The sequence below is a fragment of the Ischnura elegans genome, chromosome 3 (genome assembly GCF_921293095.1).
Source record: "Ischnura elegans chromosome 3, ioIscEleg1.1, whole genome shotgun sequence".
Taxonomy (NCBI): domain Eukaryota; kingdom Metazoa; phylum Arthropoda; class Insecta; order Odonata; family Coenagrionidae; genus Ischnura; species Ischnura elegans.
The window spans coordinates 84,462,816-84,476,175 of record NC_060248.1 but is presented as its reverse complement, the minus strand read 5'-3'; the positions used below and the strand labels follow the sequence as shown (position 1 = coordinate 84,476,175).

At 35.7% G+C, this 13,360-nt stretch overlaps 1 protein-coding gene across 3 annotated transcripts in view; it reads left to right on the top strand.

The window, feature by feature from the left end:
- The window catches only part of LOC124156092 (arginine/serine-rich coiled-coil protein 2), a 31,059-nt gene extending 23,206 nt beyond the window's left edge, over positions 1–7,853 (top strand). For all 3 annotated transcript variants that reach the window (XM_046530414.1, XM_046530412.1, XM_046530413.1), the window contains 3 exons: positions 2,955–3,196; positions 3,570–3,705; positions 6,452–7,853. In XM_046530414.1, the coding sequence (XP_046386370.1) occupies positions 2,955–3,196; positions 3,570–3,705; positions 6,452–6,645 (572 nt within the window). In that variant the 3' untranslated portion in view covers positions 6,646–7,853. The remainder of the gene's footprint in view (positions 1–2,954; positions 3,197–3,569; positions 3,706–6,451) is intronic.
- The last annotated feature ends 5,507 nt before the right edge of the window (positions 7,854–13,360 follow it).

Sequence of the window (13,360 nt, the reverse complement as noted above, 5' to 3'; positions counted from 1 at the left end):
GCAATAATTTCTCACAACTTGTTGAAACCATATGAAATTGTCAATGAAGAAACAAATGGTTTGCTTGCATATCAGTTGAATCCCCTGATTTTTAAATAATTGCATTCTTAAAAACTTCTAACAAAGGCTTTCTGAGTATGGTGGTACAGCCTGTAACATAGGTGGAAGGGCACGTGCCCCCAATCATGTTCATTTTATGTTGCAAATTACGGAGCCTCTATCATTTAATGTCATATTAATAACTTTCATATCAAAATAAAGAGAAAATTTTCTACTGTAATTATTGTATTTTGTTTTTAATCTCATGTATGAGAAGACCTGTCAGACACTTGTGCCCCCCCCCCCCCCCCAGGAAAAAATCCTGGATCTGCCCCTGGCCTTCAGTGAAGCATGAATTGTGTTCATTATTTAGTTAACAAATTAGGAATACCTAATGGTTATACAATTGATAATTTTTTTATGCCAACCTATTAAGATGAATTATTTCCTCCTTGGTGCCACAGCCAAAAGTAATTCATGTATTTGGCGAGTGCAGAAATTACCAGACATATCCACCTTAGGTAGATTATTGGATGAAACAAATTGAAGCCTGTTTCAATTATCCAGATACTCAGTCTTCCAGTGCATTAAAAAGGCAGAACAAAGTCACGCATTTCCTTTGGTTAAGCAAATTCTCATCCCACATTTCCTTGATGTGCAGCCATATGATACCCCTTCGTGCCTGTTGACTTCATATAGTGAAAAGATATTGACTCGTGGTAACAGAATATACCAAGTTAATGATACATACTCCAATCATATTCCTCACGTCTGAAATACCCAATTCATTGGATTGAATGCTGTATCGTTGAAATGAATGGGCGTCAAAGAAACCAGTCTTCAGGTTTTCTTATAGTTTTTGAAATAGATATGACCTTGAGGATTATAATTTTTCCTCTCAAATCATTGCCATTTTATAGTCCCCTAAGCAGGATACTGACATGGATATCATAATTTTTTTTAAGGTTTATTTTTCCGTTTTACCTTTTTGTATTGTATGTGTTTTTGTAAGAAAAAGTTTAATCATTGGTTTTAAATGTAAGTATTAAAGAAGCAATGGTGAATAATATATCTTAGGTATTGGGGATTTAACATAGGTACCTATCTTTTCTGTGTGTGCTAATGAGTAGATGGATGTCCAGTTAAAATTACATATCATAAAGCAGCTAGCTGTCACTAATTCTCCTCTACAGTTAGGTAAATAGTTAGTTGTTTATTTTTCTAGTACACTGTTGGTATTTGATTTCCTCCAGTGACAGGCAGTATAATAGCATTTTACCTAATCGATACAACTGGCTACCATCATGAAATATTCTTTGCTGTGCATTTATGGCTACCTTGGAAAATAACTTACTTGTGGTGTTGTTGTTATCCAAAAAGCTATATCATCTCTTTGAATGTAAAATGTAGGAGTGTTGATGCATTTTAAATTTTGAAGGATATTACAAGACTTAGTCAAAAAGAGATGTATACCTAATAAAAAAAGAAAATCTTTCCTGCTTCAGGGTCCCAAATTTTTAGTTATGGCCCATACATGTGTGGGCTCCCTCCTGTCTCATACTATTGATCTAAAGACTCAGTTTTGTCTTTTACTGTATCACTCAAATGTTTCAAAATATAACATTAATTTTGGTGGGTGAGAGTAGGTCTTGCTCCATACTAAACCATTGGTGTGTGAATATTATTATTAAAGTGAATATAAATTCTTACATTATAAGTACCTTATCATCATTTTCTGCCCAAGAATTAGTGTGAAGTTGACATTCAGAATATAAATGAGTATAAAAACCTCTTGATGCTGATTCTCAGTTTCTCTACCCACTTACTTTTTTATCCTTACCCTGCTTTTGTCAGAGGAAAATAATGATTTGTTGTCAATCCCCTTCCCTTGTAAGCAATCGTTCTGATGAATTCAGGGATCGTGTCACTAATTAGAAACAAGTGACATTAAAGTATGTAGGTGGCATATGACTTTCATTATGTCATTGGTCTATTTGTTTTATAGTAATTGTACTCCAATTCCCTTACATTTGCTGTGTAAAATGAATTTTCTGTCTAATTAATCAGTGATGGCTTACTTACCTACTTTTTACTCAATCTAAGTGAGATGACTCAAGTTTTTTCTGTCCTGTAAACCAGTTCTATTTAAGCAATGAATGAAAACTGTTAGGCATGGCTACTTTTGCTCATATTTTTGAGGTTAAACAAGACTTGGGGTTGCAAATTCTAAATTTTCGAGCATGTGGAAGTATTGGCTCAGATGATTTTGGAGAATATATGAATAGGTGAATTCTTGGCTGCAAATATAAATTGATCTGTGAAGGGCAGACTTTTTGGTCAAGTATATAATCATTGTTTCAGCAGTTTTTCTGAGTTTCTTCAGCAACCCAGGAAATAAAGCTGATTGTATCCTGGATTTTATTTTTTCTGTTTAAATCTGTGCATGTAAAGTTGAGTATTTTCTCATTCTTTTGGAGATGAAGAGGAATTGTTATCAACTCTTGGTTATCTTGTTTTCAGATATTAGGTTTGCAGATTGTCTGTGATATTTTGTACCCTTTAACAGTTGGGAAAAAATCAGTTCTGTAACAATTATTTCTTCTTTCAAAGTTAAGAGTCTCTATGCATTCTTCCATTGTGAAATATTGATATTTCATCACTATTTTTTTGTTGTTTCCGAGTTTGTGTTACTATTAGTCATGCCCTATCCATTACTGCAGATAACCTAGAGTTGAGTGTGAAATTTTTTTATGGTGTATCCATTTCTTCAGCCTTTATCCATGAATTTTTTATTAATACAAGAAAGTATGCTATTCCCATTAACTTTTGCTGAGTGATGAACTGTCATTAATTCCCGTAAGTGTATCTACCGTGAGAAATGCCATTTCTTAATGTGTTCTTGCTATTTTTTTCAGCTCTGTTAGAAGGATTAGGGTTACAAGTGGAAGGTACTGTCACCAAAACTACAGTGACCAATGTTCCAACAAGCCTTATTACACCACAGATTTTAGTACAACGATCTCTTGAAGTACAGGCAACTCAAGTGCACAATACAACCGGTATACAATTTCCTTCATATTACAACCCAGCTGCAATGAACCCTTTGAAATATGCTGAGCAGATGCAGAAAAGGAAAAAACTTTGGAGTGGTAGCAAGGTAAAGTATTTAGTCATCAATAAATAAAGCTTAAAGAGCAGTAAGTGATCATTGACTAAGTAATTGGGATTTATGATGAGTGTATTTTGAAGGAGGCACTTCTTGGTCTCACTAAATCTTTTCTCTTTTCCCTATTAATCATTATTCATTGGTCATATTAATCATTTGATGCCATATTGTCAATCCCTCACTATTATGCGATTATCGCAATATGCCTTCTTTGATGGGCTTCCAGAGTGCATTTGAGTAATGAAATGGATTCCAGGATTTTCTTGCTGGGAGAGATAAAATGATTTCGGTAAATTCTCGGCAATGCTTCATTTATAACACATGGTGTAAGAAACTACATAATATGATGTAATCCTATCCTCAGGACCCAGCAAAAGACAATGCCACCTCTGGAGGCGCTGGAGGATCAACAAACAATTGGGAAAGTACCACGTTTGCTCAGGATCAGGATGGGAAGTTGTCAGCTAAATTCAAGAGGCTAATGGGAATAAAAACTGCAAGTACGTATTTTTCAAAATAATTTGTTCTGTGAACTAGTTGCGTAATATCATTTAATTTCCTAATTTTCTCACTGTGAAACTATGCATATCAGTTACTTACCATCTACAAAACAAGGACTACTTAATTTCATAATTTATGTCTGGATTACCAAAGTGTTGTGCTGTAAGGAAAGGCTCACCAGTGAACCTTAGATACATAAATTATTGTCTTTTAAGGAAAATATTAAATTACACGAGAACAATTGAAGCGTGTTTCATCCCTAACCGTTCTCACCAACTGATCTTTTTTGGTCTGCCTGCTTCAATTCTCCATTTCTAGACGACAAATGCTAGGCGAGTGACTTTCTGGGCCCTAAGATGTCTCGATAGCTTTGACAATTAAATGACATGCAGGAGATTTAAAAAAGAATTAGACCAAACGCGATGCATTCCTGATGATATATCTGTTTTATTTTTCAGCTCTAATTGATTGCCACTAAGTTTTCTGTTTACAATTAGACTATACTAATATGCAACATTGTCCAAACAGCACAGTTTTCAAAGAAACAAGTGCATCATTAACCCCTCAAACAAGTAGAGACGGATTGGAAACGCCAACTGCATATGTCACATATTGCACCCAGCTTTGCTTTGAAGGCAACGATGTCACTGATGCAAGATTTGGCTTGTTCGTCCTTGATTCCCTCATTTGTAGCCTCGTTGCTTGAAATGCGGAGGGAGCGCACTCCTTCCCCTTCTCCTCTCCTTTACACGCATCTCCTGCCCACCCCTTCCTCATGCTGAGCGGTCAAGTACCTCCTCGCAATTCACGTTAATGCTCTTTTAAGTACTGTTAATTGTGTTGCAGATTGCACAGTTGCAATTTAATTGAAATCAGTAAGTTTTAAATTAAGATTTTATTGAATAGTTATGGGGCTACCATCTTACAATTTTTGCACAGGTCTGGTGCTAACACACATGAGAAGTAAGTTTATTTCTTTGCATTCAGTTATTTGTTATCTTACCAATTGCATTCATTATTATAATATGATATTTCAAATATTTACACAAGGATAACTATCTTTCTTATATATTTTCCATGCTAAAAAGTCACAACTTGGCTTGCCCGTTAGACCATGACTTGCTCCCCTTAGTTATGATCCTGGGTACGCCCTTGTTTGGTAGGGACATCATCTATCTGTAGGTTTATCAAATTATGGTTTTGCTAATGGTAGCCTACGTCGCCCTAATGATGACATGGGATTCTTCCATCCCTTTCCTTTCTTCCCTATCCTTGCCCTGGAGGTGTCGTTGAGCTCACTCAGCGGCGCTGCCACCATTCATTGTTTTCCTTCCTCTCCGTCTTTCTCCGAAGGATGACTGGGAAAATTAGTTTATAGTACATACTTGGGCCTTGTGGTTGTAACCTCTAGGGGCCTACCAGGGTTGATTGATTTAAATCACTTGATTTTTATTTTAAAAAATCAGGTGATTTAAATCATAATGTGATCTATATGTTTGATTTTTAAAGAGTCAATAAGAAAAGGAAGCTGCTAGTGCATAATTTTGATTTTTATTTCTTAATTAATACAATGAATCGACAGTTATCAGCACAATGGTGGCTCTTAAATAGAAATGATACTGTAGGAATGCATGTAACATGAAAATTTAAAAAAATGCCTTTGGTTAGAATACCGGTTGGTGTATCCGTTGAAAAAAAATTGTTTTCTGATTTAACTTCTAAGCGTAGGCACCATACAAAGTTGCAATTACAGAATTTTTCTAAACTTCATATGCTTTAGAACCGCATAACATAGCACATTTGATACTTCCAATGGCAATTTTATATTATGCTGGTGTAATTTTTAATTTGATACCATTGGCATTTCCATAGTTCTCTCCCCTGATTGACTAAATGTTGTATTGAGTTTAGAGTATGTTGCCTCTTGTTGTTTCTGCAAACGATCATTCTCCAATATGCTGCCCAAATAGTTAGTTTTGCAAATAACTGAATTTTTGATGAATGGAGAATCATAAAAATCTCATTTAAATCAATAAAATCCAATTTAAATAAAAAAAATCAACAAAAATTTTTTTTTTTTAATCATGATTTTTATCAACCCTGGGGCCTACCCTGTGCCTCCATCCATTGCCATCGTAAATACATCCTCATTAATATTTTTACACCATTGTTCATAAAAATGAATTTACTTCTTACTGGGGACTGAAGTGAAGGCTCGCGATTTCAAAGAATTTTAGAAACTTTGTAATTTCAAATTTGCCATGAATTCAGGTAAGGCTTTTTTTTGGAGGAACCAACAGTTTTGCATTGCATTATCAAAACTTAGCATTATCCTGCTTCATAAAGTCAAGAGTTAGCTGTAAAGATATTACAATTTATTTTGTTTTATTTTCGGTTTGTGAAAATCATTTGAATGCATTTAATTTGTATACCATTGAGGCCCCAATTGTGCTTTATTGCAATTGAATGAGTTACCTTTAGAAGGTAAGCCCCAATTGGGTCATAAATTTTATAACTTTTTTGATTATTGCACACTTAGGGACTCATAATTATTATTGTAACTATTCTTTGTTTGCAAATGTTCTTTAATTTTTTTGATTGCGTTTGAAGTCAACCATTCTAAATATGTGCACCTCATATGATATTTTGTCTTCAAAGTTGGTAACATTAGCAAAAAGTTGACTTAAAGAGTATAGTTTAATGGGCTTTGTAAGTTACATTTTCTTTCTCATGGTTTATTGACAGGCTCAGCTAGCACTACTGCCACTGCACAGCCAGAAGGTGGGGCTTCTCAGTCATCAGATGATGTCATCAAAAAGCAAGAAGAGCTTTTTTCCACCATGGAACGCCAGTATGAAGCAGCTAGACTTGCTACTCACACACTACGAGGTGTAGGCCTTGGTTTTGGATCTTCGTCAGCTTATCAGTATCCTCGATAATTGGATTTTAATGGGCAATAATCCCTTATTTTGATAGAAAATCTATAAACTCTTGCCTTGCGAACATTAAGAATCCATTATTTTTTGGTACAAATCAGGAATTTTTGGCAGAAGTGTATGGAGCCTTACCTCTGTTGTTTTCATAGAAAATTCTTGTCCTGAAACATTGCCTCGGTGATTAGAAATGCACCAAGCTATTAGACACCCTCAAGAGATTATCTCAAAGGTGATTATTTTTTATTTGGTAAAAGTGCATCATTGATATTACTGCTGACCTGTACTGTGTTGAGTACAATCTTGAGCGTGAGTGAATGGATGTGGACTGAGTTTAGTGAAAATGTGCAATGTTTTTAGAAAGTGTGTGTGCTTGTGTATATAATTTTTCACCAAAGATTGTAGTTCTTTGATTTTGCTTTCAAAATGGTGTCCTAATGACGTCTGGTTACTCGTGGGTACATACTATCTGTAGAAAAATGGACCCATATCAGTCATTCTTTGAGTCTGCAGTGGAACTTCTGCTGGTTTCTTTTGTGAGAAGAATTGCCAGGTGTTTTGAAATTTATCTATTTGTGATAGATAATCAAACCATGTAGTGTTCTAAGTTAATGGTTTGTGAAATAATTGGACCTGTATTTACATTTTACTTGAAGATGTGCCCTTAGGGTAATCAGGATTTGCTTTGCTAATTTCTGTAAGCATGATTTTGAGCATCTAAAGTATAAGAAATACTAAAATTTGCTGATATTACAATATCAGGTTTCATTGAGCAAGTGTGTAAATTGTTAGTGCAAATGGTGTCAATATGTTGTAAACTATTGATGGAATAGTCAGTGAATGGTAGGTTGAAGATTTGAAGTTGTTCTGGTTTCATTTTAGTGCAAATGTTTGTATGATTAAAATTTATATGGGAATGTATTAACCTCAGCTCTGAAGGGCAAGTCAATTCAAAGGTATTTTTTAGAAGTCATTCCTTTTGCTTGCTAAAGGAAATTTTACTGAATCAGAGTAGTGCCCTAGTCTTCAATGTTGGGAGTTATTTAAGGAAATTAACATACTCAAATGTTTGGTTTCCCAATGTCCTTTGAAATGCCTGCATCTAGTATCTGAGCAAACATTGGTTGATTGACAAAATTTTTAAAAGTGTTGATGATTTTCAAATGAACCAGTATTTCAGCATAAGTTTTTATTAAAACTGAAAATGTCATTCATATGTTGATTTTTTTTGTTCCCCTAGATTAGGGATATTTTGCCTCCAGCTATCTTTTTTCTCATTTTTAAACATTTTTCTCTATGTTCTTCAAAATTTGTGTGAAGCAAGTTTTGGTGACTTTTTCTTTATTTATCCATTTTTTTCGCTGTGGTTTGGATATAAGGTATTTGTTGAGTATGTGTATGCATTCAAGATGGGTTTTGTTCTAATTTGATGCAACAATTTTAATACAAGGTAAATCAAGGCAAATATAGAAGCATTTAAATTATAAGTACATATTAGGAAATCTGATATCACAGTCTTTTATTTATTTAGAGAAGAGAATGGAAAAGAACAAGCCAATGTTCGTTGCATTCGTGGACTTAGAGAAGGCATTTGACGACGTGGATTGGAGCACAATGCTTGGAATCTTAAAAGAAATAGGGGTGCTTGATAATGACAGAAGAAACATCCACAGTTTGTGCAGAAACCAAGTAGCGGTGATAAAATCAGGGCCCAGCTGTGAAGAAGCAAGAATTAGGAAAGGAGTGAGACAAGGCTGTGCATTTTCACTCGTAATTTTCAGCATTTACATTGAGAAAGCCATTAATGAAATCAAAGAAAGGCATTTGGAGTGAATATCCATGGAGAAAAAAATAGCATGCTAAGATTTGCTGACGACATAGCCGTTATAGCAGAAACAGAGAGGGATTTGAAAAATATTCTGGCTAATATGGGTAGGGTAATGAGTAGATATCAACTGAAAATAAGCACGAAGAAAACCAAGATCTTAGTATGCAGCAGAAGAGAGGAAGTCGAGACACATTAAAATAGGGAAGCGAAAACTGATATAGGTGGATGAATTCGGTTATTTGGGAAGCAAGATAACTAGTGACGGGAGAAGCAAGAAAGAAATTATCAGAAGAATAGCCCAGGCAAAGAGAGCATTCCATCAAAAGAAAGACCAGCTTACAACAGGAAACTTAAATATGGAAGAGAAGGAACAATTTATAAGAACCTGCATTTGGAGTATGCTCCTATACAGAAGTGAGGCATGGACAATGACCACAGCAGAGAAAGCAAGGAAAGAGGTCTTCGAAATGTGGCGCTACAGAAGAATGGTGACGATCAAATGGATTGACCGAGTCAGTAACAAGGAAGTCCTAAGAAGAGTAGGAGAGAAGAGAAGCCTCATGAAAACCTTAACTAGAAGACGGAACAACCTTATAGGCCACATCTTGAGACATGATGGCCTGATGAAGACAATCGTCGAGGGACAAGTGGAAAGCATGAATGGAAAAGGAAGACCTTGAACAAAATACATGGAACAAGTAAAGAAGGATGTGAAAGAGAAGAAATACGTAGGTGTGAAAAGATTAGCTGATAGGAGAACTGAGTGGAGAGCTGCATTAAACCAATCCTAGGATTGTTGACCAGTGATGATGATTTTTGTTAGTAAGGATCAAATTTTTCTGATGCAGAAAAGTGATGGACCGATGTCAGGGTCTCAGATTGAGTTTTAAAAGGCGATGAAATCAGCCACTGCTCCTAAGTAAAATTTTTCCAAAATTCAGATGGAATTTGAAAACATATATGGAGAAGAAATGATTGCAATTATGGCTATTTCAGCAATAACTAATGATGACTAGCTTTTATCAACAAATTAATGAAATACAGTCAATAATGATGTTTAGTTAATTTGAAGAGTACATACTAAGGTTTTGGTATGAAGGGGAATGAAAAAAAAAATTGGAATGTAGGCAACCCACATAAATGTGACTGCATGCATAAGTCTAAAAAGGTCTGGTTGCATACAGCATCACTTCTCATTTTATCTTTCAGATGATGGAAAAAATTTCAAATTGCTGACTGCAACTGGCGCAAAAAATAAATTAATCTGATTCATAGGAATTTTTCAACTTCCAATGCTGGCAATTTGCCAATTAAGTTCCTATCGCTCGTAGTAGCTGGTGCAGGGGTACGTACTTGTATATTTTTTATTTTTTTTTACTTTAAAAAAATACAGCTCTGGAAAATTAATATTTCTTTCTATGCTACATGTTACATATCGCCTTCTCGCCACATTGAGAGAGTTGGTCGATTAATTTAGCACTTTCCCAAAGGTCACTTAGAAATACCTTGATATAATGAAGTATTACGTTTGACTTTAAATTTATCATTTCAGTATGGCAATATGATATAGGCCTGGCCAATTGAGCACATATGAGCCTTCTGGCATTCAGAGAGTCATATGTTTTCATATGGGCGAGGGCAGATCTAGGATTTTTTTTTGGGGGGGGCACAAGAATCTGACAGGCAATTGTCTTCTCATATTTGAGATTAAAAATAACAATAGCAGTTACTGTACGAAATATTCTCTTTATTTTAATGTGAAAGTTATTATTATAAAATTAAAATGATTGAGGCTCTATAATTCTCAAAACGAAACAAATGTAATGATAACCTATTAAAAATTTTTTTAAGCTAAGGGAGGGGGGCACATGCTCCTGTGATATAGGGGAGAGTCCTGTGTAGGCATTAAATTACTTATAAGGACTGGGAATTATGGAGAACTGTTCATCAATGAACTGGCTCACTTCGGTGAACCATTTGTTATGACAGCTTGGCTCTTTTAGACCCATCAATATGCAGTTGTTTTGATTGTTAGTTAAATTTATAATATCCTACCAGATGTTTTGCCCACTTAAGATTTATTCTTTATACACAGATAAAACTTGTTGATGGCAAAAACGGCCATGTTAGCTTCAGACCAGAGATGGCCCTTGGAAATGTACTGGCTAAGTTACACACAAAGCTCTGTGCTTCCATTATCTACAGTGGAATCCTTGCATCCTTTATTGATGAATTTGATGGCTAAACCATGAGGGGGAGGAAATGTGAAAGATTAGGAATAATGGAATAGTACTATTCAAGTGCTCCAGTGATACGTAGAGATGCTCATTGGCCCTGGACCACTTAGCACTACCAATGGCAACTCTAAAGCAGTAGTTTGACCTCAGTGCAAAGCGTAAAAATTCGCCCCTTTAGCACATTGAACTGCTTCAAGGGCAATTTTGTGAAATTTTTCAATGATGGGAATAATTAAAACTTGTATATTTAACTTATTACTTTTAATTATGATCAATCCAAACCCGATTGGTATGATAATTAAAATTAATAAGCGCAATTTGCAAGTTTTATTTATTTCCATCCTAACTACGGAAATGAGAGGAGATGCTTGGGACTATAAGTAGACGCATTCCGGATGAAGTGTATTTCCGGTGAATAGATCAGTTGCCTGGATTTAGGCAACACCGCAACACGGAAATTTTTTTTTCGCAACGCGCGTTGCCGTCAGCGGAAATGATACATACATTGATAAATAAAGAGCGAAGCCACGAGAAAACCCCAATCAAATCCATGAAGTTTATGATTTATCGTGATTAAAACAGATTCACAACATTTGAAAAAGTTCTTCGTTCCTAAATTGGGTAGATGAGTCGTGAAAGTAATCTTGATCTAGACCATCTGTAATTGGAAGAAAAATGGCATAAAGTGTTTACAATTCAACTAGAACATCAATATTCCGCCTCTCCATATTTTTTAACGAGCATCTGCCGCAAATTCCATATCATTTCTACGACTACTAGCATACTTATCGGTAATAATCAGTGATGTCATGGCAAAATTAGCAGTGCCGGAACGCACTTCCCTTAAATTTATTTAGAAGTGAAATATTACTCTGTTTACAAATGAAAAAACGACTTCGTTTTCTTCCACTAATTTATTTTCACGGTACGACATGTTTCGACCTTGAGCGGTCATTTACGAGTACAAAGATTTGTTAAAAGTCAGGTAAATTTATACCAGGAAGGGACTTGGGAGGTTGGTATAAATTTACCTTCCTGGTATAAATTTACCTGACTTTTAACAAATCTTTGTACTCGTAAATGACCGCTCAAGGTCGAAACATGTCGTACCGTGAAAATAAATTAGTGGAAGAAAACGAAGTCGTTTTTTCATTTGTGAACTTTAACTTCCACAAAGTTGAGCCTGACACCATTGAACGTATTACTCTGTTTGTTATTTTTATTACAAGTTATTATTTAAAGTTTATGACAAAAATTTTTGTTTTGGCTACGAATGTGAAAATTGATAAAAGTGTTATTGGACTATTATGTCTTTTGTTAACCAGTGCCGGAACGGCGCGTCGTTCCGGCGCGTTCCGGCACCATGACACCCGTAATAATCCTCCGATAGGAGGTAATCGCACCTCGAATACGCGTGCGAAAATTATAACCGATTTTGATTTATAATTCTTTAATTCGAAATTTCTTGTCGCAGTTAATCTTATTAATGGGGAGAACGCGAGTATTTTGGAAAAACTACTTGGAATTAACGTCTTAAACAAACAGCCCTTAAGGCGGCGAGGGTCGCCCGTCCATCGGCCAAGTCAGGAGCGTAATGCAGGGTGGCCTTACACTCCTCTCATAGAACTGCTTTTCTCAATCTCAGGTTTCAAACACGGGCCAGCTTGGTTGAGCTCACCTGTCCTGTTTTAATGGCAGCTAGATTTAGTCAAATTTTAATCAAATAAACGTGTTGGGTATGTTCCTCGTATGCAGATACTGGAGGAGCGGGGAAAAGTAGGTTTACCTGCATAGGCGGATTTGGGGGGCACGTGCCCTCCCCACTCCTAGACACGACAAATAGACAAGATTTTTAATACGGTCCAATTCTCATATGTAATATTACATTCATTTTTTGTGAATTACGGAGCCTCAATCGTTTAAACTTTGAGCCCAAGTCAAGAATATAGGTCATTGGTCATTCGCAGGTCAGCTCTTGAAAAAAATATCGCCTTAGTGGGAAAATGGTTCGTAAACTGTCGTTATCAGTTGCATAATTATGAGGGGGATAGACCTCTTCCCCACAAAGCCCTAGAGAACAGAAAGCTGTAAAATGTATTTCCAGGCATGCCATTTTTCAAAAGTTTACCCGAAAATTTTGGCCTAGGGTGTCGCCCCCGGGCCTCCATATCTCCCCTAAGCATATGTGCTATATGCATATATATTCCTCGTTATGTCACTGGTCGTCATTATGTATATGTGACATTGTTAATATAATCATATAATTAACTTTGTATGTTAAATAGAGAGTTCATTTCGCAAAGTAATTGTTGTATGTTGTTTTTAATCTGAAATATGAGAAGGTACCATTTGCCTGTAAGACCATCGTTCCACCGCCTAGAATAAAAATCCAGGATCTGCCCTTGTTTACCTCGATCCAGTTAAACCTGCCTACTCTTCTCATCTTTTTTCCTCTGTTCGAACGGCAATTCATTGTATAACTAAATTGAATTGGTAGATTTTTTTGTCTTTTAAAAATCAGAGGCTTATACAGGTAATTTATACTACCTGCGACCGACCTGCGTCGAATATTCTGGGGTATTGCAATCTTGATTTTTTTGCTTTCCATTCATTTATGTAGAAAATTCTTTTGTTTCTCAAACCACATGTCTAAATC